A 26,829-nucleotide genomic window follows, 5' to 3' on the forward strand; every position below is an offset into this window, starting at 1 on the left:
ATAAAAATCTCGTGAGTTATTGGCTTATATTATTTCGGTAGGGTCGCTACAATGTCAAATACATTTCAAGATCCTGAATAATGATAATCTCACACAAAAAAATATCATAAAAGAGTGTATTTAAGCAAAACACATTATCATAAATAAGAAACGTTAATTAATTTTTTTATCAGTTTGCTTTAATTTCAGGTTACCACATCTATCAGTATTGAAATTGTGTAGAGAATAAGTGGTAATCCTAAAATTAGAGGAATCATCAATTTATAGAGGTTGAGACTTAGTTAATCATGTATGTTCATCAAGTTTCCAATCTAACAGACAGATTTTGTTCTCCATTAAATATTAGTTATGATTACTTTAATATTAATTGTACAATACGTTTTTATATACAAGAATGATGATCAAGGATATTTTTTTATATTTTGGATCAATAATTTTATTATTTTGAATTTCTATAAATTTTATTATTGAATTTGTCAAAATATATGTGTTTATAGCGATTTATCTCTTCCATAAATTATATTAAAAAAATTCAATTGAATATTCGACACCAATAAAGAGACATTACATACTTCTCATTCCCCACTTCTCCAGGAAAAATGAGCTAAAAGTGTCTTATATGTTTTCAATTAAAAAAAAAAAGGACAAGTGTGCCCCCTTTACTTTTTCTCTTCTTTTTTATTTTTAATATTAATTAAAGGACTATACTAATAACATCTTTACTACTAAAGTTGTTTGGACAACTACTGAAGTTAGACGACTAAAGAAGTTGTCCACAATTACGACTAGACTAAAGTGTAGAAGTTAAAAGTTTGAAATTATTGAGAAAACATCTTTTAACCTATTAATATTATTTGTCACTTCCACCCAATTTTTAAGACTTGAAAAACTCCTACCTAATTGACTAGCTAGTTTGTCCCTTTTAATAGACCTCCCCCCTTAACTCCATCCTCTCTCATTCTTTTATTATTAATTTTTTTTCATTTTGTTTCCCTCCGGCCTCTTGTTTTCTGTTATCTTGATTTCATTCATTTTTATTAATGATTAATTTTTATTTCTTCAAAAGTTGTAATTTTCATGTGTTTCTTTAACATGTTTTTTTGTTGAAATTCATGGAATTTTTTAGAGTTCGAAGCCAAAAGGGCAACAAAAATTTTCAAAATTTTCAAAAGGGCAACAAATTTTGATTTTCCGCCGCAAGACACAGAAACCAATGCGCCTTGAGCCTTGTAAGGCTTGGCTGACATGCGCCTTACAAGGCGCAAGGTTTCAGCGTTTTGCATCCTTTTAAAAAAATATATATATTCGATCACTTTCAACTCGTCATAGCATACTCAATCCAAACAACCAGCTAAAGAAGGAAAGTGAAGAATATTATCCAGTGAATAAATCCACCATAAGACGAAAAACTAGATGATACTTGTATTAATCTGCTTCACAGTCAAAATACAACTGCCAGAAAACCAGCAAAATAAGATTTGAGTCTAATCAATGTTTTTTCTTCTTTTACCTTGAAAGGCAAATTCTATGTTATGGCAATAAGAGGATATTAAAAAACACAAAGCTCAATTAGATTCAAAAGAGATTATCTCACAGACATTTCAAAAGTGACTGATTTTTTTTTTTTAAAAAGGCTGCAAAACGGTGAACGCATGTCAGCCGAGCCTTACAAGGCTCAAGGTTGTTGCGCCTTACAAGGCGCATTGGTTTCTGCGTCTTGCGGCGAAAAATCTAATTTAGACGGTGTCTAAATTTGTTTCCCTTTTGGTTTGATAAAAAGTTTCGTTGCCTTCTTGGAATTTTTGAAAATTTTTGTTGCTCTTTTGGCTTCGGATTCGGATTTTTTAGGTTCTCTTTGATTTGCATTTTGTAGTTTTCTATTAAAAAAATATATAACTTCAATTTTTTTTTAAAAAAAACAATGTGTTTTTGTTAAATTTTTTGAGTTTTCCGCATTTTCTCTTTGATTTTCATTTTGGAACTTTTTCTTTTCAATTTCTATTTTATCAAAAAAGGTAATATGTTTATGTATGTTATGAGATTTAGTTAAAAGTGGTATGTTTGGATTTGCAAATATATTCTCCCAACTTATGCTAAAACCAACCGAACATACCTCTTTGCTGGCGCATCTCCACGCCTCTTTTTTACATGTACGAATCATCTCAGTCTCGCTTTTCTTATCTTGTTTACTGTGGAGGCCATTTTCACCTTGTCTCGTGTAAATTTATTCTTAAGCATATCTATCCCAATATGCTGACATATCTATTTGAACATCCTTATTTTTGTTACCTTTATCTTCTGAACGTGAAAATTCTTGTCCGTCCAATACTTTGCCACATACAAATAGTGCTTGTCTAACAATCACTTCATATAGTATCCCCGAAGACGAGCCTCCATTTCACTCATTAGCTCTAAAATAGTATGTGACATCATCATTAGTCACATTATCTCCTTAAATTATTATCCAAAATACATATAGCTTTTTTCTCTTGAGAATGACTAGTATATTGCTAATCTACGTCAAGTCACTAATCTTTACTACATATACCATGCATTAATTTTTTTTAAAACTTGAAAATCTTAGACTCTATTGCTTCTTTCTAAACTTTCAGCCTATCACTATTTTCAATTCGCGTCCTTGAAAAAAACAAACAACAAAAAGACAAAATGAACAATTAGGACCTTACTATATATCTTGTTTAGTTGTTACCAATTGTAATGCATTATATTGTATTGTATTGTATTATTATTTTAAATATAATATTATTTTAATTGCTATTTAAATTTTATTGTATCATATGCACTAATAAAATTTTGTCATGTAATAATGAAAAGTCTCATATTACATAACAACTAATTAAATGTAATCGAATCATTAACTTTTTATTCTTCTCATTTATCTTTGTTTATTATTTATTTTCTCTGTCTCTAATTACTTGTCCATTTTCTTTTTTTTAGTTGTTCCTATATACTTGTCCATTCTACAAATCAAGAAAAAGACAAATTTTTTTACCTACCATACCCTAAATTAATTACTTTGAAAAAAGTAATATTTCTTTAAAATCTTAAATTTTTAATTTATCCACTTTATAATTAATAGGAGTAAAATGGTAAACTCACTATGTCAATCATTATTTTCTTAATAGATATATCAATTTAAAAGTGAACAAATAATTAGGGATCGAGGGAGTAATAATTTTATTTGTCATTTATCCTATTTCCTCATAAGTTTATCTTTCAAATTAGTCAAGGTAACAGCCAACCAAAAATTGCACCTTAGAATTCTTATCCCCATTATATCCATTTATGACAATGGACTTGCCGTTCGGTAAAGGGATAAACTTGTAATTTCACACCATATTCAGATCAGTAACAGAGCCGCAAAATCCAGTATACACAACAATAAACAAAAGCCTACACCTCAGCCAATTAACACTCGCCACGTAACAATACATCCACGTGTCATCCTCAGATGTCAAGTACAACAACTCATTAATTAACACCGAGGACACTCAAACAAAACCCAACCGCTTTACAAGTGGCATTCGCTGGTGATTACACAACTCCTTGATGGGCAAATATGTAAAATTCAACTCTCATTCGGTATCCCGCGTCACCAGCAAGCACACAGGAGTAGAACTTCAGTCACCTTCGCTTTTGTATGTATTTCTTCAAATTACATAAAGTTTGCTGAATTTTTCACTTTTGATATCTGAAAAATTCTCTTCAGATTCAAATTTGGAAAAGTTGAAGAAGAAGAAGAGAAAATGAGAGGAAACGATCCGAATCCGTTTGATGAAGAGGAGCCTGAAGTCAATCCTTTTTCAGTAACCTCCTTTCTCTCGATGCGCTTTTTATGCTTTTTTTTTAATGCAAAATATGTTATCCTTAGATCTAGGCTATTGTTAACTTTATTCGTTTAGCATTATCATTTTTCAATGTTTTTTCTGATTTTTTATCGGATGTTTTGTGGTGGTATTTGGAATGAGTTGTTTGATTTGATCTAGATCTGCGTACTTGGATGGCGGAAGTTTGTTAAGGAGTTTAGATTTTGCCTAATTTTTTGGGAACATTGTGGTGTTTAAGATTGGCTTGTCGGTGTGGTAAAGTTATACAGTATTTTAGTGAGGTTAACATAAAAATCTAGCTGATTTTCTACGAATTTTAAGATAAATTAGTGAGAATGCCTTCAGTACGCTTAATTTGAAAGATTGGCTTGAGAGTTGAGCCTGGAGATTGATCTTCATCCTGTTTAATTTAAAAAGGTTGTAATTTGCTTGGATATGGCCTTTGGTGTAAAGTTACTGGTCCTAGTTGATTTATGATGAGGACCCTTAAATGAAAGATGTTTTTTTTTAAGGTTGGTTTGTTTTTTTTTTAGGTATACAGATGCTATTTTTTCATGTGTTTAAGGGAAAAGGGAGGTTACGAAAATAATGACAATAGTATCAACCCTGGTTTTCCTAGTTATTGAAAAAATAGAGGGAGTCTAAACATTTAAAATTTATATTTATTGTTTACAGACAAAAAAAATAAGAGAAGAAAAACAAGCAAATGAAAATCAGTCTGTTTTTGTTTGCCTCCACTTGAAATGAAGAAACCAGTTTTGTGTAATAGTCGGCTATTATGCTGCTGACAAGATACCTATGATATGTGTGTGTATATATTGACAAGAAGGTATCTGCGAGATGTTTCGAGTTAAGTGAGAAAGCTACAATTTTTTTACCGTTGCATGCCTTGAAACACTGTATTTGGAAAAATACCAAGTCAGTAAGTGGACATTAGACAAGCTTTAATACCCGAAAGTGTTTTAAGAGAGGTTACTTACATTAACTAGAACATATTTTATAGCCCGTACTGGTGAGTAGCATAAAATGGTTCTCTTTATAAAATGTCACTTGCTGCCCTGCCCTGTTGGGACATGGCTTCCGTATCCTTCAGCAGACTCTTTCTTACCTCCTTATTTGGATCCACAATCACCCATATATCTCATAGGACCTGAAAATACCTAGAACCATCAAAACCCACTGTTTGTCCTTCCATAGAGATTATATGAATTTCCTTAATCTTTTAAGGTTGTGAGTATTGTTAGTGCCAAAACGGGCATGCTTCAGTTCTCGAATTATTACAGTGTATCTATGTTCAACTCACAATCACTTTGTTGTAATGCAGAATTTATTGTTACATTACAATTACAATTATAACTTCTTATGCACTATCTACTTTGAATGCTCTGAATGTGCAAGATCCTCCTCATTTATATCATCTGTATTTTCTTGCAGAAAGGTGGCTCCGCTCCTGCATCGAAATCACGCTTCCCTCAAATGATTGCTAGTACTCTTGGTTTTGGCCAAAAGCATGATGCAACTGTTGACGTCCCATTGGATTCAATGAATGTAATGAAGTTGATATGCTTTTGTTTGCAGTCTTGTAAAGAACATTGTTTGTTCTGAATGTGTTCTTCTCAATTGTGTTTTAGGGTTCCAACAAGAAGCAAAAAGAATTAGCAACCTGGGAAGCAGATCTGCAAAGGAGAGAAAGAGTTGGTTCTTTTTCTTTTTATTTTAAATTGTTGTTTGCTATGTGCATTACTGCGAATTATACTTTTTTTTGTTGATTTCTGATCATCTATTGCTGCAAGGGTGCAAATTTTTGAAAAGTTATGTTCCTAGTTTTTTGGCTAAACTATTTACTACAACCTCCTTATCTCCTGTAGTGTATTTTTAGTCTATATTTTTCCCCAATTCAGTTTGAGGCTTGTGAATGTTTCCCAAAATGTTACTTTTTAGCTAAATGTGTTGTTATGAGTTCCTTGATATATAGTTTATTCTAGTTCATATTTGCTTCAACTCAGTTTGAGGCTTATGCATGATTCTCATTAAGTGCCGGTTTAACAGGATATTAAACGAAGAGAAGATGCTGTTGCTGGTGGTAAGAAATGACTTAAGCTAGTTTCAGATTGTTATTAAATCGACTTATTTTCTCTTTAGTATGCTGAGGTAATGCGTTTCTATGATTCAATTCAGCTGGTGTGCCAACTGATGATAGGAATTGGCCGCCCTTTTTTCCAATTATTCATCATGATATAGCAAATGAAATACCAGCCCATTCTCAGCGGCTGCAGTATTTGGCTTTTGCGAGCTGGTTAGGTAGCATCTCACTTCTGTTTTGTTTTCTTTAAAAGAAGAATGTTTCTTTGAATATCTAAAACAATTGTCTGCTAAATTTTCTCTAGTTTCCACTTTCATTAAGTACCTACAAGTTTTACCATTTGATTATGATTTGAGTGTACTTTACTAGTGCAGAATGTTGGAGTTTTGCATGAAACTCTTCATAGTTTCTTTACTTTTCTGGGCTCAACATGTGCAGTGTGCATCAGTTTCTCTGCTTTTTTGTCTGGATTTTGCTTAAAGGATGTAATGCATGAGATATGCTACTCACTCTGATTCATTTTATGTGACCCTCTTTAATTGGGGAGATTAAAAAAGAAAAGAAGACGTGCCAGGTTTTAAACATGCCATACATAACATTTGTGTGGCTGTAAATGCTTGTCATTAGGATAAAATGGAAAGTTTAAGTTAGACCGTCTCCATATGTAGAAATGGATTGTCTGTTGGAACAGACTAAAATAGGGTCACAAACTGAACAGAGGGGAAAACCTGCTTTTCAGCTCAAGTTTATGGCAAGAGATGAAATTCCTCTCCCTTTGTTTCTGCCTACTGTCTGTTGAACAAGAACCAATATAATTGAATGAACCTTGATTCATTGAGGTGTTTGACAGAAATTAAGACCCCTATGTCCCAAGTAGATGGGAAGTGCAACCCTAAATTTCTCTATTGAACTGATAGCTGAATGTTATTTCTGTAAAATTAAACGCATACAGCGAGAGCTTCATTGCACATAGTTATTAGTTTGATGCTATCAAATGTCTCTTACTATATTGAGCTGGTATTTTAAGACATAAGTTAATAACCAGTTGCTTTCATCCTTCGTCAAACTACATTTTCGTGTTTCTCCTGGACAAATTGCCAATATATTCATAAATGATTATATCTAATTAATCATGGCGTGACCAATGAAGTGATCTTCTTTAGCTAATAGAAATACAGATACTAGAGTATTATTCAATAAAGGCAACCATTGTTGTGAAGGACACAGAAGTTAAGGTGATAGATTTTGGTTTTCTTGGAAGCTACCTTTCACTTCTATGTTCCCCCCTTCCCCGAATCTATTCCTTTATTTATTTCTTTTGATTTTTCCGATAAGGTACATTGTAGTTCCCCTCTGTTTTGCAAACCTCATTTTCAGAACCCACGGAGAACATAATGAATAAGAGAACTAGAATAATGGTATTCATTAGCTCATTCAAGGAGTAACTCTTGTATAGAGGTTATCCCATCTTTTATTTTTGTGACTTGGATGGCCTATTGTTGTATATGTCAGGCTTTACATTGGTGAAATTTTGCTTACTGATTTAAAAAATAGTGTATGAGAGAAACATACTTCTATGTTTAACACTGCTGCCGTTTGTGATTATGGTCAAAAGACTTTAGCCTTTCTGCTTATACATCTTTTTGGGATCCAAGCAGCATAAAATTAGTAGTTGCAAGTTTTGAGTTTGTCTTTTCGAACTTTTTTATAGTAGTTCAGCTCTGAAGTTTCAATTATCCAATGTTTTGATTGAAATTCAGCAATACTTATTCTTTATTAAAAGTAACAAGACCACAATTGATATGGAACCTAAGAGCAAGCAATTTGGCAACTTCTTCCATGTGAGTAACATTTTAGGTTGAGATGTGAGTAATTTTTATAGGATGGAGGGAAACTAGTAGATTTTTCTTTTGTTAAAACGACAGGGTTTATAGCTGTTGTGTAAAAGAATAAACTGGGATAGATGACTATCTTCTTTATCGGCTATAATACTTGTTCAACAGTTGCCCTCTCTCTCACAAATGTTACTCTTTCTTTCAAGGGCTCTATGAATCTTGTATTTTCTTACTCTTTGTTTGAGTGTTATATGAATCTTTCTATTTCATAACCTCTTTGGGTTTGCTCCAAAATCGCTCTACAGGTATTGTTTTTTGTCTGGCGTTCAATGTTCTTGCCGTGACTATCTGTTGGATTAAGGGTGGCGGTGAGCTTTATTCTCTCTTTTCTGCGGCAGCTCATGTGGCATTCCTTTTTATTGGCTTAAAGATCTAAAAGTAAATTCAAGTTCAATATATCTAACATCATCTAGTTCTTGCCTTCTCTAGGTGTTAAAATCTTTTTCCTGGCTATAATATATGCTTTAACGGGATGTCCCCTTTCGTACATTTTGTGGTACAGGCCTCTGTATAATGCGATGAGGTATGTAGTGTTGTTTCTCTTAATTTCATCCCCCTTTTGCCTTTGTAAAATCCCTCCAGTTGTTTCTTTTCGTTTTTGATTTTCACATAACAGACTGACCTTTTATCATCTGAGCTTGTTTGGATTTGCAGGACCGACAGTGCATTGAAGTTTGGATGGTTTTTCATGTTCTACTTGGTTCGTTTTGCTTACAGAAGTGATAAAGATGCTGTCTATTTTATGCCAGGAGTTGTTTTTGAGTATTTTGTTTTCTTGTTTTTGTATGTGCAGGTCCACATTGGATTTTGCATACTTGCTGCTATTGCTCCTCCCATTGTATTTCAAGGAAAATCCTTAACGTAAGTTCTGCTGCAATTTTTAGTCCATTAACCTCTCATTATAGAGTTCAGTATTCTGTATAATCTGCTACTTCTGACAAGCTGTTTTAGCTTAGTAGAAATTTGCTAGTCTATATGGATACGCCTTTTAGGTGGAAATATGCTTTAAATGCCCTTGTTGCCTTCTTCCCCTTGTTTCTGCAAATGATTTGGTTCATAGTGTGATGATAGAAGAGTTGAAGATCCCAAAAACCCCTTGGTGTCATACACCACAAAAAGAACATGGTTTAGTTTTGTGACCAACGGATTACTGCTTCCCTTGTTGGTGCATCAATTTTCCTGTGGTTGTACCATATTGATTTTTTTGATAAGGATATTTGTACCATATTGATATGAAAACAGTTAAAAAGAAATTGACCACTTAAAGGTCTGGTTGTACTCTATAATGTTTTTAAATGAAATGAGTCTTGAATGGTGAGAAATGCTCTTCATGAACATGAATAAGAGCGATGAAATATTGATGCCCGTTAAATGCGGTGATTGTTATCAAGGGTTTTCCACTTTCCCTTGGATTGTCATTGTCTTTTTATATTCTTCTTCACTAATTATTGTGCTTCCTTTTTACTTCATTCCAGGGGTATCCTTTCAGCAATTGATGTCTTCTCTGACCATGTGTTGGTTGGGGTAAGTTGTTTAGTTATTTGCTCTTATTTTAATGAGAGGAAAAAAAATAACAAATTCTTTGACACATTCCTTTGAAAACAATAAATTGAATGCCATTGTTTACTATGTTTAATAATAGTACTAATAGGGTGTACAAGTAATACTGGTACTAGTTGTACATAGGTGAAATTGCAACCAAACATTGTATTAAAATTTTATACCAGCATTATTCTACCTAATACACCCTACCAAACGACCATAATGCTTGATAGTAGATACTTCCCTTCCAAGTATTATTGTTAAAAAGGTAGAAGGGGAAAAACTCTTTAGTTTCTCATTATTAGTAGAGTGAATTTGATTTAACTTGTGCACTCAGCACTGTCTTTTACAGTTTACTTGAACAAAAACTTAAATTTCATTTTATTTTTCTCATTTCATACTGCAGTTAGTTAACTGATTTAGCAGATCAAAAACTTTTTGCAGAGTCATTTTCTTGAACAATAACTCAATTTCATTTGATATTCTGATTGCATATTGCAGCTAGTTTTTAAACTGAGTTACCGCATCAAAAGCTTTCTTAGGATAATTGAAACTCCCAAGAGAATTGAGTGTTAATGCTTGTATTAGCTTATCAGGCTGTTTGATCTTTTATCTTCTTAATATATATTCTCGTGTTGTCCTTTTCTTCTTTTTGCAGATATTTTATTTGATTGGATTTGGCTTCTTCTGCTTGGAAGGTTTGCTTAGCTTGTGGGTCCTGCAGGTGAGGCTTTTACTGTATTGTGTTTCTTCATTTCAGGTTCATACCTAGTGTACTGGTATCTGCTGTTCCTCTTTTTAGAGTTTTGCTCATCTTTGCCTTGCGGCTTGAGCTTCATGTGTATGTGGCCTAAAAGTGAAATCTATCAAGGGAAAAAGAGAAATTGTACATTAATTCATATTTAAGCTCTTGCTTGCTGTGTGAGGGGTAGTCTTTTTTGGGGAGGGTGGAGGACAGGGTATCATCTGGTTTCTCTCATAGATCAAGAAAAATGCATGTCCAGTCCTTTGACGATTTGCTAGGTTTTCCTTTTATCACAAAAAGAAGGAAGACAATTTGCTAGGCTATCAACCAGATAGGGACATCCAAGCAGTTTTTCTTTTGGAGCATGTACATCTTTTGAACAGTAAAGGTACTAACCGAAGAGTCAATTTTGGAAGTCACTTGGGGGTGAGGGTGGGGGTGGGGGTGTTGTATCATTTAGTAGGGCTATTCAGAACCTAAGGTTGAATTTAATTGTGTTAGGTGATTAGACTTTTCTATGCCTGATAACAAGCTGTTCTATACTACTAAATGTTTAAATGCTATACAACTTGAGAGGAAAAGAGCTATCTTAGAATTCAAATGGGTACCATCTTGACAGTTGATTCCCAGGGAAGTTAACGGTCCTAGTATCAATCCTCAATTCCTCATATTATGATCGGACAATTCCGGCTGAGAGAGAAGATGACATCTTTCCATCGGGCTAAAAAGGCAGAGTTATCCGGTACATGTGTTGTGTTGGGTAGGAGGTAGCATGTACCCAGTAGAATAGTCAAGGTGCTTCGCAAGTTGGGCTGGACACACTCATTATTTAAAATGGAAAAGAATAAAACCAAGCAATTTGATTCCCTCTTCCTTATGGTAGTATGATATGGAGGGGGAAAAAAGAAAAGGGTTTAATAAAGGAGCTGAAAGCCACTTGACTGTAAGGAGAGGAGGTCAGTAAAAAAAACGAGATGTTAATTAATCAAGCCGATCTGACCGTCTTTACTTCCATCTTGTGACGTTTTCTTCTCTGTGGTAGTATGATATGGAGGGGGAAAAAGGGAAAAAAATGTTGTATGCCGACCTGACCGTCTTTACTTTCATCTTGTGAACGTTTTCTTCTGTTCTATCACTGCAGAAAGTGTACATGTATTTCCGAGGGAACAAGTGATGCACCTGTTTGGACTCAAAGACCTCAGTGTCGTAGCAACAAAACAAAACAATTCTTTTCCAGAGGAAGCTAAACATATGCCTTCATCATCAGTTTGGCTGAGTAATGACTTGCGTGATATAGTTGCATGTTTTTTAGGTTTAATAGTTATCTTTGCTTCATTCAAACATATTCGTTTCATTGTCATTTTTGTATGTAATCACAGTTTGACCTTCGATCATTAAACTACTACATTACCTATATAGTACCTTCATTTTGGATAAAAAAAACACCCATTCGGTTTCTGAGTGATTTTGGTTTTTAAATTTGTCCACTTGTAGTCATGTTGATCAAAATGACTAAGTTTAGTGATTCAATCAGTTACTAGTCCTTGTGTTATAAGATTATATTATTTAGTGTACTCTATATATGCTGCAAAGCCTCAGGCTCAGATCCTGAGTGTTTTTTTATTTTAATAAATACGTCGTAATTAGGATCTGGTGCTATATTCCAGGTTAGAACAACTTTAACTATGGTAATTTCTTGGGATTATTAGTGTATCATTCTATTGACAGGATTGATATATATTAAGCACTTGGACATCCAGTTTCGTTTAAGAATTTTGCCAACCAAATTCAAATGTTTAGATCTTAGCTTTTAAACACCTAAAAAATTTTCTGAAGCCATTTCCACTCCCCTATTCAACCCCCCTCTTTTGTTTCTTTATTCATTTGTATGATTTAGAATTTGAAGTTTACGGGTTCCTACAAAGACCTCAAGTTAATAACCAAAAAAATAAAAATCATTTAAAAGGAAGAGAGAACTATTATTATTTTTTTGGTACACTACAAGCAAGTATTACATTGTGTGATATTCGAAAACTATTGATTTCATATTCATATTATCCCATGACTAAAATACTATTACACATAATTGGGTTCGTGTTTTTGTAGTGATCTTATTCGTTTCATGGTGTCCTTGAATTGGAATTTGGCAACCAAAAGTCTGAGGCATATGAGAGCATACAGGTTGCTGAATAAATGGATGTTGGAGTAGCTGTTCTGACGTCCATGGATCCTTTATCAAACACTTGTGTGTAAAAAATCATTGGCCATCTCATCTCAGAAACATTACCCCGAACCATAGGGTATTCATTCATAATCTGCGCTTGCAAATCTTCAGTGTTGCGATAAATCCAAATGTGACTCCCAGTCATCATCTTTGCCACGGTGCACCCCAGTAACCATATATTATAAGCTTTGCCATGCCATGAAAACCACTGGTCAGAGATTCTGGATTAGAATCCCTCGATTGCTTAACGTTGTTCCAGTCATATATGTCATACTAATTTTTTTTGCATTACTAATACTAGAGATCCATGGTATTACTAATCGAGTGTATAACTAAATAAGATACTACTAATACAAAGCTAATGCATACATTATTTTTGCTAACACACTCTATCAAACAACCCTTTAGACTCTAAGATATGTCAACTTTTAGTCTATTATTAATTCGCGTCTCGTCTATAAGTACAAAATACTATGTCATATGTGAATCATGTTAGTTCATTCTTTACTACGACAAATTGGAATGGGCTAAGGACTGCTTCTTGTTGATTTTTTTATTTATTTTAAACCAGAGTTTCAAACATATGTCGAAACCATTTGTTTACAAGAAACTGATTGGGGGTATTCACTCGTTTGCTTATTTATTTATAAAAATCCAACACTTTGTTTCCCGTTAATGAAGGAGAAGACCCCTGATTTAGTAATCAATGAAATGAGTCGTGATTTAGTAGTCAATGAAATGAGATAAAAACCTTGAGACTCCCACCTAGACAAGTTGAGCACGAATAATATTTTTCAATAAAAAATGAGGCCCAAGCACAAAATCACTTAAAATGATTTACAAAACAGACAAGGGCAGTGCCAAGATACAATAAAATTGAACTAGATTTGGTGGGGAGTGCCAGGCCCGTGCAATAGTGCAACACATGGGCGACGCACAAGAGCCCAGGTAGCAAGCTACCTTAATGGACTCTTCCCCTTAGAAAAATTGAGCTAATATCGTGTGAACCGATGGTTCACATATCAGATATTAAACTGATAAGAACAGATACTACACGTAATCGAATGATTGTGAAAATAATAAACGGTACTGTTTTTATTTTATTTTTATAGAAAATCCTCCAATTCTAACTTGATGTGGAGAAGGTTTCCTAAAAGTTAACAGATTGCAGTTTTTTGGTAATTTTTTATTTCCATATTCGATACTGATAAGGTAATTTTCTAAATTCCTGAATGCAGCAATTAGTTTAAGGCTAATTAGCATTACGTATATATATTTAAATAATTGTGCATGAAGTTACTAATCCTTAATTACCTGTGTTGTGCACCCTTGGGATATTAAAATACTTTAGGAACATCAAATTTAAATTTCTAGGATATATTTTAAAGTAAAAGTTACTGCGAAATATTATTCAACCATGTAGTCTATATTTATATTATATTGAAAGCATGAAAGTCGTTAAAAATATGCGTTCACTATACGACTAAAAGAAATAGTTTGACTAATCAAACAGACAAGGGCACTTGAGTGTGCCCAGAAAGAATTTTTTTGACTAGATTTAGTGGGGTGCGCCAGGCCTGGGCAGTAGTGCAACACTTAGGCGACGCGCAAAGGCCCAGATAGCAAGCTATCCTAATAGACCTTTCCCCTCAAAAAGTAGAGTTAATATAGTGTGAACCAATGGTCCACATATCAGATATTAAACTGATAAGAACAGATACTACACTTGATCTTAGCCAAAAGGCCGAGAAAGGTATGCTTTAACAACTCAACGAAAATTTGCTTATGTAGCAGCTTTCGGCTGTCTACGCATTAGCTCTCATTCTGATGTGGGACATGCAAGCTTTATAAAAATAACCTCATTGCGTTTGCTTCATATATATCAGCAGCTGCTCAGTTATTATATAAATAACTTGCATAAATACGATGTTCAATATTGGTCCATTCAACAACAATAGAACAATTAAATATCTTAACATTCAAGATGTGCAATATTGTTTGAGTGATAATTTGCACTTCTTATATTAAGAGTAGTTTTTTTCATATAAGTCGTTCATTAGACATAACAACGTTTTATTCCCAGCATAACTATGTTTACTTAAACAGAAAATAATTAAATCTAGATAGGAACAAACAATTGTTTTCACTATTATTAGAAATATATGCAATATCCAAATAGTATTACACAAAATTTGTGTTCTGTAAAATAATAATAATACATCAGCAGCAGTCAATAAGTGCTTAATTTTGCAAGTGTGATACTTGATCAATTGTGTATATTCACTCTCCCTCCGGAAACCTAGCTTTTCAGGCGGCCATCATGACCGCCGCCACCATAGGTGGGATCCATCTACCGGAGGATTTTCCACCTTTACCCACCCTTTCCAATCCAGATCCCAGAAAACTTGAATCAGTTCAGCCAAACTTGATACAATACGCCAACATTCTTAAACCTAAAACCAATAACAACACAAAACATACAGTCCCTCCCAAACCGGTGGTAATGTTACATGGAGAACCTAACATCACATGGAAGGGATCAGAAGTGAAAGCATTGATCATACAAGAAAATTTACAATATGCAATTATTGGTAAATTCTCGTATGGTAAACCGGACATCACGGAGTTAAGGCGGACACTACCAGGACAATGTGGAATCAAAAGTGAGTGTGTGATAGGGGTATTGGATACACGACATATATTAATACGTCTTACAAATCTTGAAGATTATGTTCATTTGTTATCAGCAACAGCTTTCTACGTGAAGGCTAAAGATAATTATTGGCAGATGAGGACGTTCAAATGGGATCCATGGTTTGAACCAGATGTAGAAACCACCATTGGTGTGGCATGGATATCATTCCCAGACCTACCCCCACATTTTTTTGCAAAGGAGGCGATCTTTTCAATAGCAGCGGCAGTGGGTAAACCATTAATGGTAGACATGGCAACAAGGAATCAGACGAGACCTAGTTGCGCAAAGGTGAAAATCGAAGTAGATTTGATGGCCAAATTACCCCAAAGAGTGAGAATTATGGAGGAAGATGATGACACTGGAAGCATAAAATCTAAGTGGATTAAAGTGCAATATGATTATATGCCTAAGTACTGTAAGGAGTGTTGCTTACAAGGGCATGATGAGTATACATGTTGGGCACTACATCCGGAGTTATATGAAAACAACAGTAACGAGCATACCAAGAAGGAGGAGGTGGAAACGGATAATACTAATAAAAGAGGCGAACAAAGCAGGACTTTGACAAGTGGAAAAATTGTGGGTTACAAACAAAACAAACAGGAATGGATGGTGAGGAGGATAAACAAATATAAAAGGGATAAGTATGGGCATGTGGAAGGGGAAAATGATATGAGAGATGTGAATCCCTTTGCGGCCTTACAAGAAGAAGAAGAGCAGGAGACGACCAAAGAAATCAAAGACAAGGAAGGATCAACTAAAGATTGGGTGAATAAAAGTTTTAACAATCAAAACAGCAGCAAAAAGGACCAGGAGAAACAGAAAAGGGATGAAATTCCGATTAACATACATGAGGAAATAGTCAAGGAAAAGGAAGAGATAAAAGAAGAAAGAATGCAGCAAGATGAAAAAGAAGAAGGGGAAGTCATTGAAGATGGGAAATTTGAGGAGGAAAGATATAGAGAAAGGATAGGAAGAGAAGGAGAGAAGCCAGATAACTATAAAACACTTGCACTTGTGGTATATGAAGACAATAATGATGAGGTATTACCACTGGCAAACGATGATACCAAAAATGATGATTATGAAGGGCATGAACACGCTGGGGGAAATATGCTGGAAGCCAGTGAGGAAGGGATAATGCCTTTATCTCAACAAGAGGCATTGGAAAATAATATGGAGCACCGGACATTGGTGAGGGACAAGGAGGATCTGATGCAAAACATTGAGAATGCAGCTAGAAGAGGAGATCTATCTCCGAAGCAGAAGAGTAAAATACAAGAAGCTCACACCAAAGTGAAGAAAATAGGGGAAGGAGAATTACAGGCGGCTCAAGCCTCATCAAGGTCAAAGAGAACGATTATCAAAAATACTAGATATCAATGAAAGCTTTATTATGGAATATCAGATCAGTGAACACCCAAAAAGCGTTCACTAGACTGGTTAACTTGAATAAAAGGTATCAATTCTATTTTATCGGGCTCATGGAACCTTTTGAGGATAGACATGAATTAGAGGAATATAGAAGAAAGCTTGGGATGAAACATTCGATAGTGAATGTAAATGGTAAAATATGGGCATTCATTGATGAAATTATGGAGTACATGGTTTTAAGAGACGAAGAACAGTCGTTAACTATCAATCTGCAAAATCAAAGCATGGGAATGGAAATAATAGTGTCTTTAGTATATGCTAAATGCACACAAGGTGAACGACTGCAACTGTGGGAATCGTTGGAATCAATAGCTAGCAGTACTAGTCTTCCTTGGCTGGTAGGAGGGGATTTCAATGTAATTTGTAATGATGCTGAAAAGATGGGAGGAAGAGAAGTTACTGTAGGAGAGGTAGAAGATTTCAATCACTGCATTAATGTGTGCAACTTGGAGGATCAGGGGTTTAAAGGCAGCAAATATACTTGGTGGAATGGAAGAACAGATAATAATTGCATCTTCAAAAGACTGGATAGAGTACTATGCAATGAAGGTATGCGCAATCTCTTTCCAATATTGGAGGTTGAACATTTAATACGGAGTGGCTCTGACCATACACCACTTCTTATTACTTTCCATGTTAGTAATGAAACAGTGGTAAGGCCTTTTAAATTCTTAAATTTATGGCTAAGGGAGGAATCATTTATGGAAGTTATGAAGCAACACTGGAAAGCAGATTTCGAAGGAGATCCATTTAGTTTATATCATCATAAGCTAAAAAAGGTCAAAAAGGCACTTACACAATGGAGCAAAGAAACCATTGGGAATATATTTCAGGAGATAATTACATTGGAGGAGGTGATTAAAGTGAAAGAGATACAGTTTGAGAGGGATCCGACAGAATCAAATAGAGAAAACCTTCATAAATCCCAGGCAGAATTGAAGAAACATTTGCACAGGGAGGAAGATTTTTGGAGACAAAAAACGGGAATGCAATGGTTCAAAGAAGGGGAAAGGAATACTAAGTTCTTTCATACAGTAGTAAAAGGTAGAAGAAATAGATTGAGGGTAAATAAAATTCAATCTGATGAAGGTGAATGGTTAGAAAATCAAAGTGACATAGCAGAGGCAGCTATCTCTTTTTACAAAAAGCAATTCACAAAGCAGGTGGAGGGGGAGGAATATGGGTTACTGAACGAGCTTCCAGTTTTGATTACTGATGAGAAAAATCAGGAATTACAAGAGATGCCAACGAGGGAGGAAGTAAAAAAGGCAGTAATGAGTTTGAATAAAGATAGCGCAGGAGGACCAGATGGGATGACAGGAGCATTTTATCAACATACATGGGACGTGGTAGGAGAGGACATTTACAACATGGTCAGAGCTTTTATGGGGGGTGCAGAGCTGCCAAGATTCATCACTCACACAAATTTAGTGTTGATCCTAAAGAAGATTAATGTAAATACATTTTCTGACCTGAGACCTATTTCATTGAGTAATTTCGTGAACAAAATTTTCTCCAGAATTATTCATGAAAGACTCAAATCGGTTCTACCGGGGATTATTTCTCCAGAACAAGCGGGCTTTGTGCAGGGGAGGAGTATAGCAGAAAATATCCTAATGGTACAGGAAATTGCATCAGAAATCAGGAAAAGAGGAAAGCCGCCGAATCTGATTATTAAATTAGATATGATGAAGGCGTATGATAGAGTGGAATGGTTATTTCTGACCAAGGTACTTAGGAGGATTGGTTTTGGAGAAAGGATCATTGATATGGTGTATCGACTGATCAGTAATAGCTGGTATTCAATTTTACTAAATGGGCAGCCAAAGGGCTTCTTTAAGTCCTCTAGAGGAGTGAAACAAGGGGATCCGCTATCACCCACTCTATTCATTCTAGCAGCTGAGGTGTTGTCTAGAGCTTTAAATGCTCTAACAAAGAAGAGGGAATTCAAATGTTATGGAATGCCAAGAGGCAGCCAGAAATTGAATCACTTAGCATTTGCCGACGATATGATTATAATATGCAAAGCTGAAGTGAGAACCATGCAACTGATAGCAGAAACATTGCGGAAATATGAAGACATCTCAGGTCAGAAAGTCAACAAAGAGAAAAGTGCAATTTATCTACATCATAGTGTACCAAGAGGGGAGACAGTGACGGCAGAAGTAGCAACATGTATATTGAGAAAGGAGTTCCCTTTCACTTATTTAGGATGCCCTATTTTTTATAGAAGAAAGCAGAAGGCCTATTACCAGCAGATGATACATAGGATTGGCTCAAAAATACAAGCTTGGAAAGGAAAGCTTTTATCGTTTGGGGGGAGGGCAATCCTAATTAGACATGTATTACAAAGCACGTCTATCCATTGTTTATCAGTTATGAATCCTCCAGCTAACGTCTTAAACCAAGTCCAAAGAATGATGGCCCAATTTTTTTGGAGTAGTTGTATAGGAGGAAGAGGAAGACATTGGTCAAAATGGAGTAATTTGTGTCTACCTGAGAAGGAAGGAGGATTGGGATTTAGGATAATGACAGATATATCAATGGCTTTATTCTGTAAGTTATGGTGGAACTTCAGAACAAAATCATCGATATGGAGTGAGTTTATGAATAATAAATACAGCAAGAATACCCACGCTAATGTGAGTATGTGGAAAACGGGAGGAGGAGGATCACAGGTATGGAAAAAAATGTTGCAAGCCAGAGATCTAATTGAGCATCAAATCGTGTGGCACACTAGGAATGGGTCAGCATCAGTATGGCATGACAATTGGACTGGTCTAGGAGATTTGTATACTATAACTGGGGAAGATGTTGCATGGGATGATACATATAAGACAATTGTAGAACTAACTCAAGAGGGGAAATGGAATGAGGATGTGTTAAAGGAGATACTTCCACAAGAACTGGTGCATCATATTATGCAAAATATTCAACCCCCAAGGAGTGAAGCAAAGACTGATGTACCATGTTGGATGTTGGAGACAAGAGGGAATTTTACAGTTAAATCAACTTGGCAATATATCAGGCACAAGGAAGAGGAAAATAAAATTTATAAGTGGATATGGACGCCAGGTGTACCTTTTAAAATGGCATTTATAATGTGGAGACTATGGAAATTTAAAATTCCAGTGGATGACAGGGTGAGAAGATGGGGGCTGGAAGGGCCATCCAAATGTTGGTGCTGTGAAATGCCTCAACAAGAAACACTAACTCATGTGTTTCTGAAGTCGGATGCAGCTAACAGGACGTGGTCCTTTTTTTGTTCTTTTGCAGGTCTAAAAATGAAGGGACTCCCATTGAGAGAAGTAATAATGCTGTGGTGGAGGACTGATACAAGGAAGAATATAAAAGCAGTTTATAAAGCAATACCTAGCTTTGTAATATGGGAACTATGGAGGAAAAGGAATAGAATGAAGCATGAAGGAAAGAAAACAACAGTAACTAGAATCATCCACAATGTTTCTAGGAATATATACATGCTGATAAAAATGAGAAAACCTAGCATGAATTTTCCTATTAACTGGCCTAATATGGTGGAGCACTTGCAGCACTACAGTCCTAAAATGAAGGTCAAGAAGATACTATGGGAATTTCCACCCAAAGATTGGGTAAAGTATAATACAGATGGAGCATCAAGGGGAAATCCGGGAATCAGTTCATATGCATTTTGTGTACGGAATGAACAAGGAGATATTGAATATGCGGAAGGGGCATGCATAGAGGATACTACTAACACAGTTGCAGAAGCAAAGGCTATACTAGAGGCAAGCAAACATAGCAAACAGACACAAAACAATCGAATCATTATTCAGACAGATTCAATGCTATTATATAAAGTGCTAGTGGGTGAATGGGCATGTCCATGGTTAATTGCAGACATAGTAGTAGAGAGCAAAGCATGCTTACAAGGTAAACAAGTCATTTTTCAGCATATTCTAAGGGAGGGCAACAAATTAGCAGATCACTGTGCAAACAGAGCAATAGATAAAGGAAATTTCTCTCTTACAGACTTTAATAGCATGGAGATAGAAGGGAGAAAGATAGTTAACAATGACAAGCTACTATGTCCATATTTAAGAGTATCAACGCTAAAGGGATAAGGGCAACCAAGGCTACAACATGATTTTTTCACGAAACATAATATTTACAAAAGCCTTAAAGGCAGCAAAAAGTGAAATGTTATCTAGATACTACAGCAGCCAGCAAAAAGGTCTCGAAAGGGAGGATCTGGAGGCAAGATGGAACAATTTAACCTGGAGGAGTCTGTGTCATCATCAACGAAAGGTGGAAGGGCAGAGCTCCATGCATTCTGTCACAAACCAACTACAGCGGTCAAGGAGACCAATAGCATCACATTGATTATCCAAAGCAATAGAAGATGGAGACAATGAAGAGTGAAGATAGAGACAGAGGAGCGGAAAAAGGGGAAATGAAAATGAAAGGGGAACGATTGGAAACCCTACATACAAGGATATATATGTCGATCTAGAAATGAGAATAGGCCAGTAATTTATGGTTAGTTATTTACTTTTTAGTATTGGGTTAGTGGTGGGGCCCTCAGAAGTATGGAGGTGTAATTGCTAATTCATTTCAGTATTAATAAAAGCCCATATTTTACTTTTAAAAAAAAAAGAAAGCTTAATTTTGCAATCTCATTGTATCTTAAACTAGTTGATGAAGTAATAAATGCTTCTCAGGTACTGAAACTGTGCAACCAAAAGGATTGACCCTTGTTGTCCTCCGCTGAGTTTGAGGCATCCAACTACATACAGCTTGCCGAATAAATGGATGCTGGAGTAGCTGTTCTGACGTCCATCTTCATAGAGGATCCTTTATCAAACACTTGTGTAAAAAATCATTGGCCATCTCAGAAACATTACCCCGAAATAGTGTATTCCAGAGGCGTATCCAGGGGGTCACCGGGTTCACGTGAACCCATGCTCCCTCCTGAAATCATATATAGTAGTGTTATGTTTTTTAAAAATATTTAAATATAAATATGTGAACCCACACTTGAAGTAATATACCGTGTGATTATGTTGGGTGCACCTCTCAAAGTGAGGTTAGAAATTTGAATCTTTTAGTTATCTTGTTTTATTTTTCTTTTTAAAATTGGGTAATGTCTCTCTAAGTGGTTTGGATAGGTAAAAATAACTTTGGACCTATAATTTTAAAATTTTAATTATTTTTAGTAATAAGAACCTAAATGTTAAATCAATCAAATTTATATCTTAGATCCACCTTTTTGTAATAGTGCACCCATCATCTCAAAATCTTGGATACGCCTCTGAGGTATTCATTCATAATCTATGATTGTAAATCTCTAGTGTTGCGATAAATTACAACTAGCCAATTAAGAAGTCTCAGATGTACTAGCACCGCATCTTTGATGCAGTCATCGATTCTCCCAAGAGGTCACAATTGCCGCGAGCAAAGATATTAATGAGGAGGAAGGCTTTTTTGTTATGCTACTAATACTTGCTCTGCTTTCAAATGCCCTTTTTTGGTTTAGAACCCAGCTGTATAATCGAAATAGGATCGATTGGCCTGATCCAAACGCGACTCCCAGTCATCATCTCTGCCACGGTGCAGCCTATCGACCATATATCATTATCTCTGCCATGAAAACCACTGGTCAAAGATTCTGGAGGCGCGTAAATTAGAGTCCCTCGATTGCTCAATGTAGCTCCAGTCATATATGCCACTCCTTTGGGAACTCTCAATGACAATCCGAAGTCAGCCAACTTTAACTTTTGCATCCCACCACGTTCAGCATTATCAAAGACCAAAACATTAGCAGGCTTAATATCACAATGACCCACCCTTTCTTATGTACGTGTTGAATACCCTTTAAGAGTTGATATGTATAGAAACCTTCTGACATCTTTCTCATTCCTCTCTTGTAATTGTTGATCAAATCATGGAGTGATCCACCAGATGCATATTCAAGAAACAGATTGTAAGTTGGAATATTATCTCCCTAACGTCTGCTCCAATGAATTGAACCATGTAAGGAGAATCTTTGAGAGTTGTCAAGATTTTTGCTTCTTGTTGGAGTGAAATAGAACGGTGCACATTTAACAGCAGCAACAGAAGCAGATAAAAAAGAACAAGGATGGATGTTGACAGCATAATATACTTTTCCGAAAGATCCAGCATCAAGAACGTGAAGCTTCCTCCATTATAAGTATATTCCTAATACTAATTTGTAATATAGTGATTTGTGAATAATAACAAAGAGGAAGCAACTGCTGTTTATATAGGTAGAAATTATCAATCCTAACTTCAGTGCGGTTGTTTTTTTGGTAACTTTCTATTTCCAACAAAATCCATATTTGACACAGAAAAGATAATTTCCTATATGCAACAAGTTTAAGGGAAAATACTATCTAAATATAAGTAAATAATTTTTGGAATTTCAAATTTTGATCAATTAGTAACAAACTGACGAAGGTTTCCGTTTTTATGGTGTTTGTTTGTTTTTTTTGGTAACTTTGGTTCGATTTTTTAATTTATGATTTGTTTGATAATTGGAAAAAGGATACCTACCAAACTTGATGTGGAAAAGGATTCCTTGTTTTTTTTTGGTAACTTTACATTTCCAAAAGACAGAATCCATATATGACACTGGAAATGATAATTTCCTGCTCTATGCACCAAAGTTTAAACTTGTGAAATATTTATACGTAGAAATATTTGGCTTAATTAAGGTAAGCACTACCTGTGAAAAATTAAAGTTGATCTTTTGGAGGTATAAAAAAATATCTTAGAAATTTAGTAGAACTTTCTAGAGTTTTGTAGAGTAAATATCTTTGATATTTATACTTAAGAAAAATCTAGAGGTTCTAGATAATTAGATGTTTATAATAAAGTATAGAAATATATAGGTTCTTGTTACATGGTTAGAAGATAAGGATATCTAGATTTTTCTTGTAGAAGTATCTAGAATAATTTCTAGAAGCATCCCTATACAAGTATAAATAGGGGTGGCATTATGCATTTGTATGTAACCTAAGAACAACTCAAATCAATTAGTCTTCTTCCATAATCAAAGTTCTCTTATCTAAAAAACTCTTTCTCCCTTCTAGCTTCCTCTTCCTTAGTTGAGTCTTCCGATCTTAGTTAACGATCTTGGGCTAGCAGAAGATTTCCCGAATATACTTTTCTTCTGCTATTCTCTACACTACCTACATAAATGTAAATAATTTATTTTTTTGGGAACATCAAATTTTCAAAATTTGTGAAATATTTATACCTGATCATTCAAAAGTAAAAATAAAAGACAAATATTTATAGGATATACATATAATATATAAATATTTAACAACCAATTCATCCATCCAATAGAATGGTCTGAAATCGTGATAGGAAATTTGAATCTACCAACATTCGTAGCGAAATAAATTGTTCCTAATAAATCACAAGTGCAAAATAAAAGAATCAAATCCAAAATAACTCACGGGGATACTAGTATAAGAATTAAGAACATCTACCGATACAACGTAAGTTTGGAAAAGTTGGATGTAATTGTATGTTTATAAGAAAATAAGACATAAAATATAGTTTTGTTGAGGAGAAAACAGTTCACATGGAACTCTAACAACAACAAACTCGAATCACGTGGCAACTCAAGTACTGTTAGTACCTAGATTAGACCATGCATATTGATGCATGCAAAGAAGTGTAATAAGTATAGAGTGATTACAAAAAAACACGTGTACTCAACAAGTACTTTTGATTACTGACTTTTTCTAGAGTGATGTATTGAAATCAGATCAATACGTCACCTCGAGCCATTAGAGTTCAATCTAGTTTTTCCTTTCAAAATTATAATAATCCATAGCGTACCACTCCTACACGTCAAATTTTAGCTAAAACGGATCGATATTCGACTCCTAAATCATGAATTCTTACTCTATAAATTCTATGCCTAGCTAAAACTCCAATTTTCCATTTAATTCCATGGATTAAAGCATGAAATACTTGAGAAATTAGTAGAGTAAATAACTAATTTAAGGTTAGAAACTTATCCCACAAAAGAAACGAATCCAACACTTCAAACTCAAACTTCGCAATTGTGAACCCATAGTTCACAATTGTGATGCACAAGTCAACTCTCAAAATAAACCTTCTTCGAAATTCATTCGATCACCTCAGAAATCGTGTAATCCATTTCCACAAATCATAAATCACATATAAAAGTTACGAGGAAAATTAAAACAGATAACATTCATGGAATGACTTATAGTAGCAAATGATCTAAGCAAATAAATTAAAGGGGGCAACGCAAGGAAGTTTTAATGTTCTTGTTCATTTGTTAACTTTGCCAGGTGATGTGAGTCTTGGAGTAACGATAAAGTAACCTCACGATCTATAGGTCATAGGTTTGTACTATGGAAATTATCACTTTATAATATTCTTGCATTAGGATAGACTGTCTACATCAAATCATTTAGAGTGCGATTCTTCCTCAAATTCCTATTAACGGGATGTTTTATTACTCATTTTGTCATTTGTGTTATCGGGCAAAATTAGAATCTTTTTCAGATGTAGGAGTGGAATCCTTATCTTGACAAAATAAGAAACTTGCTAAAATAGGACGTTACTAAGATTATCTAAATTTAGAATACTGAATATAATGAATCTAAAATTCTATACGTAATTAATTCTTGAAAATTGAAAATTCCTTTTCCCCCTTTTATTTTCTAATTTCCTGAATTATTTCCTCTTTCTTTTTAGTAGTGAAATTTCTTGTATTTATCACACTAAAAAAGAATGTCAAAATTGGAGGGTTGTTAAATTAATGCAGCATACTTAAATCAATTAACAAAAGTTTAGTTAGTTTGAATTACTTCATATCATACTTAAAGTTTTATTTGTTGTATTTAATGTTTTTTAATATACAAATAATAGTGTTTTAGGCCAATTTTTCCCATGCAATTACTTAAATTTGAATTGAGAGTGAACTCATACTAATGTTGAGAGTAATAATAGTTGCAAATTGGACTGCACACAATTTGTTTTGAAAAAATATAGCACATTATATCAAATTAATTTTAGGCTGAAATTCTTTTATTTGAATCGCGATTAATAAGATTTATAGTATTGCCAAGTAATTTCTAATTAAGTAAGCTATAAATACTTACTATGAGCTAAGTTTAGCCTTATTAAACTTTGTAATCCTTAGTTAGTGTAGCTCCTCTTTTTTGTTTTGCACTTGAGTTATTTTCTAGTCAAAGAAAAATCTATGTTCCATTTTTAAAATTATAAGTTGTTCTTATAATTGATTTTACAATAAAAATATAAAATTATTTATCTTATAGTGGTTGGACTCTTAATTCAGATTAGCAATTTCAAAATTATTTATACTATAATTATTATATATTTTATAACATACCAATATAAAATAATAATCACGAAATAAAACAACAAAATAACAAAAAATGCCTTCTTCAAATTCAATTATCTATTGCAAATTGAATACATATTATACAGTATATAGTATACTTTGTAAAATTCATATTTCAATTTTAGTTCAACAAAATAAAATATATTTACCAAATTATTATTACATTATAATCCAACCTTAAAAAAAATCTCGAAATAACTTATTCACCCGCTTAAAACACTTAAAATCTTCCCAATTAACTTTCCAAAGGTACAAAAATATCAAGTAAAAAATCCAAAGCAAAAAGTAGTACCCAAAATTGTTTGAATTTGGATTACACATTCTCCTCCACACCCCTCTTTCTCCTCTATCTTCTTTTATGCCATCATCCTTCTGCCACGTGTCCTCTGAAATATCCAAACTGAAATAAATCACCACCAAAGCTTTTCTCCATTCCTTTATCTATCACAAACATCATCAACCCATCATCTTCAATCCTTCTAACAGAATAAATAAATAAATTCAAGAAAAATAATATATTTTCTTATTCAATAGTGAATGTGGGATGGGGGTGGGGGTGGGGTGGGGGTAGGGTAGTTCAAGTCAAAATGACCATTATACCCCTAAACAAAATTTAAAATTACAACCATGTTCTCTCTATTCTTAGCCTTGAAATAATTATCTAAAATAGTTAACCTAAATAGTCGTCCACCACCCAACCACTTAAACTAAAAGCAGTCGTCAGACGTATAATTCATGTATATCAATGTATACTGGCTAGAAACTAAAAGTAAATAATGAATCCTAAAACCTATCGTCAAACGTATAATTCATGTATATCAGTGTATACCAACTAGAAATTCCTAACTCAACTCTTCAAAAAATGTGTGTTAAATTCTCGAAAATCAGTATACTACTTTTAAATAATTCGATACAAATACAACAACATTTTAAGAGTAACTTAATACTACC

At 34.3% G+C, this 26,829-nt stretch overlaps 2 protein-coding genes and 2 non-coding genes across 5 annotated transcripts in view; 2 read left to right on the forward strand and 2 right to left on the reverse strand.

Moving 5' to 3' along the window:
* Positions 1–26,829, forward strand: part of LOC125827059 (phosphoribulokinase, chloroplastic) — a 70,074-nt gene that overhangs the window by 38,662 nt on the left and 4,583 nt on the right. The window lies entirely within an intron of this gene.
* Positions 3,648–11,524, forward strand: LOC125827060 (secretory carrier-associated membrane protein 4). Its single transcript, XM_049506418.1, has 12 exons — positions 3,648–3,827; positions 5,283–5,396; positions 5,480–5,542; positions 5,898–5,931; positions 6,027–6,149; positions 8,072–8,134; positions 8,256–8,349; positions 8,481–8,526; positions 8,620–8,687; positions 9,302–9,350; positions 10,027–10,092; positions 11,255–11,524. The coding sequence occupies exons 1-12, from the start codon at positions 3,768–3,770 to the stop codon at positions 11,285–11,287; spliced, it is 813 nt and encodes a 270-aa protein (XP_049362375.1). The 5' UTR covers positions 3,648–3,767; the 3' UTR covers positions 11,288–11,524.
* Positions 13,228–13,417, reverse strand: LOC125827241 (U2 spliceosomal RNA). Its single transcript, XR_007442991.1, has one exon. It is a non-coding gene; the product is annotated as a U2 spliceosomal RNA (small nuclear RNA).
* Positions 13,899–14,094, reverse strand: LOC125827240 (U2 spliceosomal RNA). The gene has a single exon (XR_007442990.1). It is a non-coding gene; the product is annotated as a U2 spliceosomal RNA (small nuclear RNA).

The sequence above is a fragment of the Solanum verrucosum genome, unplaced genomic scaffold, assembly GCF_900185275.1.
Source record: "Solanum verrucosum unplaced genomic scaffold, falcon-dt-bn FXZP01000060.1, whole genome shotgun sequence".
NCBI lineage: Eukaryota > Viridiplantae > Streptophyta > Magnoliopsida > Solanales > Solanaceae > Solanum > Solanum verrucosum.

Bases quoted from the DNA above. Each gene is read 5' to 3' on its own strand.
- LOC125827060 (XM_049506418.1), top strand. From the start codon at position 3,768: ATGAGAGGAAACGATCCGAATCCGTTTGATGAAGAGGAGCCTGAAGTC. The intron at 3,828-5,282 runs GTAACCTCCTTT...ATTTTCTTGCAG, and splicing joins CTGAAGTCAATCCTTTTTCA to AAAGGTGGCTCCGCTCCTGC. The intron at 5,932-6,026 runs GTAAGAAATGAC...GATTCAATTCAG, and splicing joins AGAAGATGCTGTTGCTGGTG to CTGGTGTGCCAACTGATGAT.